Source organism: Echinops telfairi, unplaced genomic scaffold (assembly GCF_000313985.2).
Source record: "Echinops telfairi isolate 266 unplaced genomic scaffold, ASM31398v2 ScPeMD7_5;HRSCAF=22, whole genome shotgun sequence".
NCBI classification, from domain to species: Eukaryota; Metazoa; Chordata; class Mammalia; order Afrosoricida; family Tenrecidae; genus Echinops; species Echinops telfairi.
This window is the reverse complement of record NW_022103901.1, coordinates 412,424-415,188: the sequence shown is the minus strand read 5'-3', so window position 1 is coordinate 415,188 and position 2,765 is coordinate 412,424. Positions and strand designations below refer to the sequence as shown.

The window sequence follows — 2,765 nt, the reverse complement described above, 5'->3', positions numbered from 1 at the left end:
CCGCCGCTTTTACGACGGATGCCGAGCGCCTGGCGGCGTTGCTTCCGGCTCCAAACAGAACTGTATTGGCAGCTCTCGACGCTGCGAACAGGACGCGGCTGGGCGGCGGGGCGGCGCGCGACGTCATCACTGCACGCCTCCGTCGCGACCTCTGCCCTGCCGTATGGCACCGACAGCATGTTGACGTCATAGAGCATCTGCTCTGCCCAGCAGCCCAGGCAGTCCCTTCCCGTACTAGAAGGCCGTTGTGGCCGTTATGGAGAAATTAAATAACTGTTTCAACGTCAAACACGCGCACGCGCACTAAACCAGCGGGACTCCACTGGGGAGTGAATCCCCAGTCCTGGCGACCTTGAGCGCCACAGAGGGCAGGCCCGCGCTGGGTTCCGTGCTCGTTCGCAGATCTGTGCCACCAACCTTTCGGGCAGCTGCAGAGCGCAAACCACTTGCCCCTCCCAAAGGTCCTTGGGCGTAGCATCGCACCCTTCAAAAGGTGGGGGATGCCCCTGGATTCCGAGGAGGCTGAGTCACAGCTCTGCCCTTGACCCCACGCATTAGATCTTGCCTCAGGACTAAAAGTCTGTTCAAGAGGGAGCCAGGTATATGGTGCGAAAAATACTACGATTCCATCTAAAACCAGAAGTTTATTAGCAGCTGTTGATGCGGTGTTTTATTAAAGGCAGAACGACGTTTTGCAAACAAGAACTCATTGTGTTGTCCCACGCCAAGGGATGCAGCCAAGGCAGCTTAGAACAAAGAGAAAAGGACTTGGCTTTCTGAAGGCTGTTTTAGGGTACAAAAGAGACCCCAATCTCTAAGGAGGATGTTTATTAAGTCTTAAAAGAGACAAGCAACAAAGACAGACTCACGGTGATAAGTGGGGCCACAACGTCAAAATGACGTCCAAGGATTCACAGTTGGTGTGCTGGAAACATCAGGCATGGAACAGAGAAATTCAAATTCACGATTGGGGCAGATAAGTACATCACAGTTATTGGTGAGACTACAGAAGTAGGAACAGGGCCACCATTGGGACATGTAGTGCATTGTCAGAAGAGCTCACAAGATTGGTCCAGGGCCTTCCAACCAAGGCAGTCAGGACACAATTTACTTTCTACAAGGACACACCCAGGCAAGCCCCTAAGAGACTGCCCCCTCCCTGCACTGGCTGGAGATGGGTGGGGGTAATCCACTTTCTAAGCATTCTTGCCTGAGGGCAAGATTATTATTAGAATGGGAATACAAGTCTTGAAAGGGGACCCAGAGTGTGGGTTTTAACAGGTTTTATTAGCATTAATGACCTGCCTGGGTGTTTAGAATGGAGTAAGAGTAAAGGGGACAGGGTAAGGGGGAGATTGGAGTAAAGAGTATAAGAGAGAGAGAGAACGAAGGGATGGACAAGTGGCCCGTGAGAAAGTGAAGAACGAAAAAGGACCCCTTGTTAATAAACTTTTGAGACAGATAAATCATCATGTCTAAAAGGAGCCTGCACTTCCCTCCAATTGGCTGTGGCCCCAGCAGAAAGGTGAAGAGAGAGGGGGAGGTTTCTTTGAGACATCTTGAGAAGGCTAGGTGTCAGGCTATGCTAGGTGGGGTTGGAGAAGGGGTTAGAGACTGGCAATGGCTGAGAACTGTAGTGTTACTGCTGGACCCATTAACAACATTCTCGGTTAAGGAGCAGGAAATACAATGGCGGTTTAAGCTGTGTGGGGACTCTGCACGTCGATTTTGGGCTCACTGCCAGCCATAGCCTTTTGCAAACTGGGGCGCTCAAAACTTAAGCTCTAACCCAGGGCCCAGGCATACGTCCAAAGAATATGTCCCTTTTGTTAGATTTTTCAGAGGAGAGATATACCTCGGTCCTTGGCTCCACGCGCGAAAGAATTCACGACGAAGCCTGGTTTGTGATCCAAGTGAGTTTTATGAGCGTTCGAAGACGTTTCAGGTTTACACAGGCACCCACAAGGCTCCTCCTGAACAGTGCAGCCTGCCTGGAAACTCCTTTTCAATTATTCCGCAGGGAGACGTGGTGGACAACCCCTGGTTGACCCCATTGGCTGAATTAAATTCAGTGGGCCAATCCAGGTGCAGCGCCCACCCACGAGTACCTGGAGGGAAACGTGAACCTCTGAGCATGTGCAGTGTGCCACTCCTTTGTTTCCATAGCTTGTCCCTGTGGGCCTGCGTTATGGACACCCAACACCTATGCTAGACTACCGAACACTTTCTCTTCTGAGGGGGAGGCAAAAGGTATTTTTTGAGAACCAGCCTGGTACTAAAGTCATGTGTTTAACACTTGTACATTCTGGGGACCTGACAAAACTGCATCACCCAGTTCCCACCTGCACCACGAGGTGTAAACTCCACCCAGCCTCCAGTTAAGGAAACGTGGGTCTCAGTAAGAAAAAGGCCTGTGAGGTCTCCAGCCTACCCATCATCTGGTCCTCTCAACCCCAAGCCTCATTGCCATCGAGTCCATGGCGACCCTACAGGCAGTTCAGAGATGCCCCTGTGGGTTTCTCAGGCTGTAACAGTCCTGAGAATAGAACACCTCGTCTTTCTCCCTCAGAGGAACTGGTGGTTTTGAACTACTGACCTTGCGGTTAGCAGCCCAACTCTTAAATCACTGCTCACCAGGGCACCTGTAGGAACGAAAACCAAACTCACTGTCATCGAGTCGATTCGGCTCATAGTGACCCTCTGGGACAGAGTAGAGCTGCCCCTGTGGGTTTCCAAGACGGTAACTCTTGAATTCTGAAATACTC

At 51.3% G+C, this 2,765-nt stretch overlaps 1 protein-coding gene across 1 annotated transcript in view; it reads right to left on the bottom strand.

Moving 5' to 3' along the window:
* Positions 1-127, bottom strand: part of DNAAF5 (dynein axonemal assembly factor 5) — a 14,929-nt gene extending 14,802 nt beyond the window's left edge. Inside the window, exon 1 of the mRNA XM_045284322.1 lies at positions 14-127. Coding sequence (XP_045140257.1) covers positions 14-127 — 114 coding nt within the window. The remainder of the gene's footprint in view (positions 1-13) is intronic.
* Between the last annotated feature and the right edge of the window lie 2,638 nt (positions 128-2,765).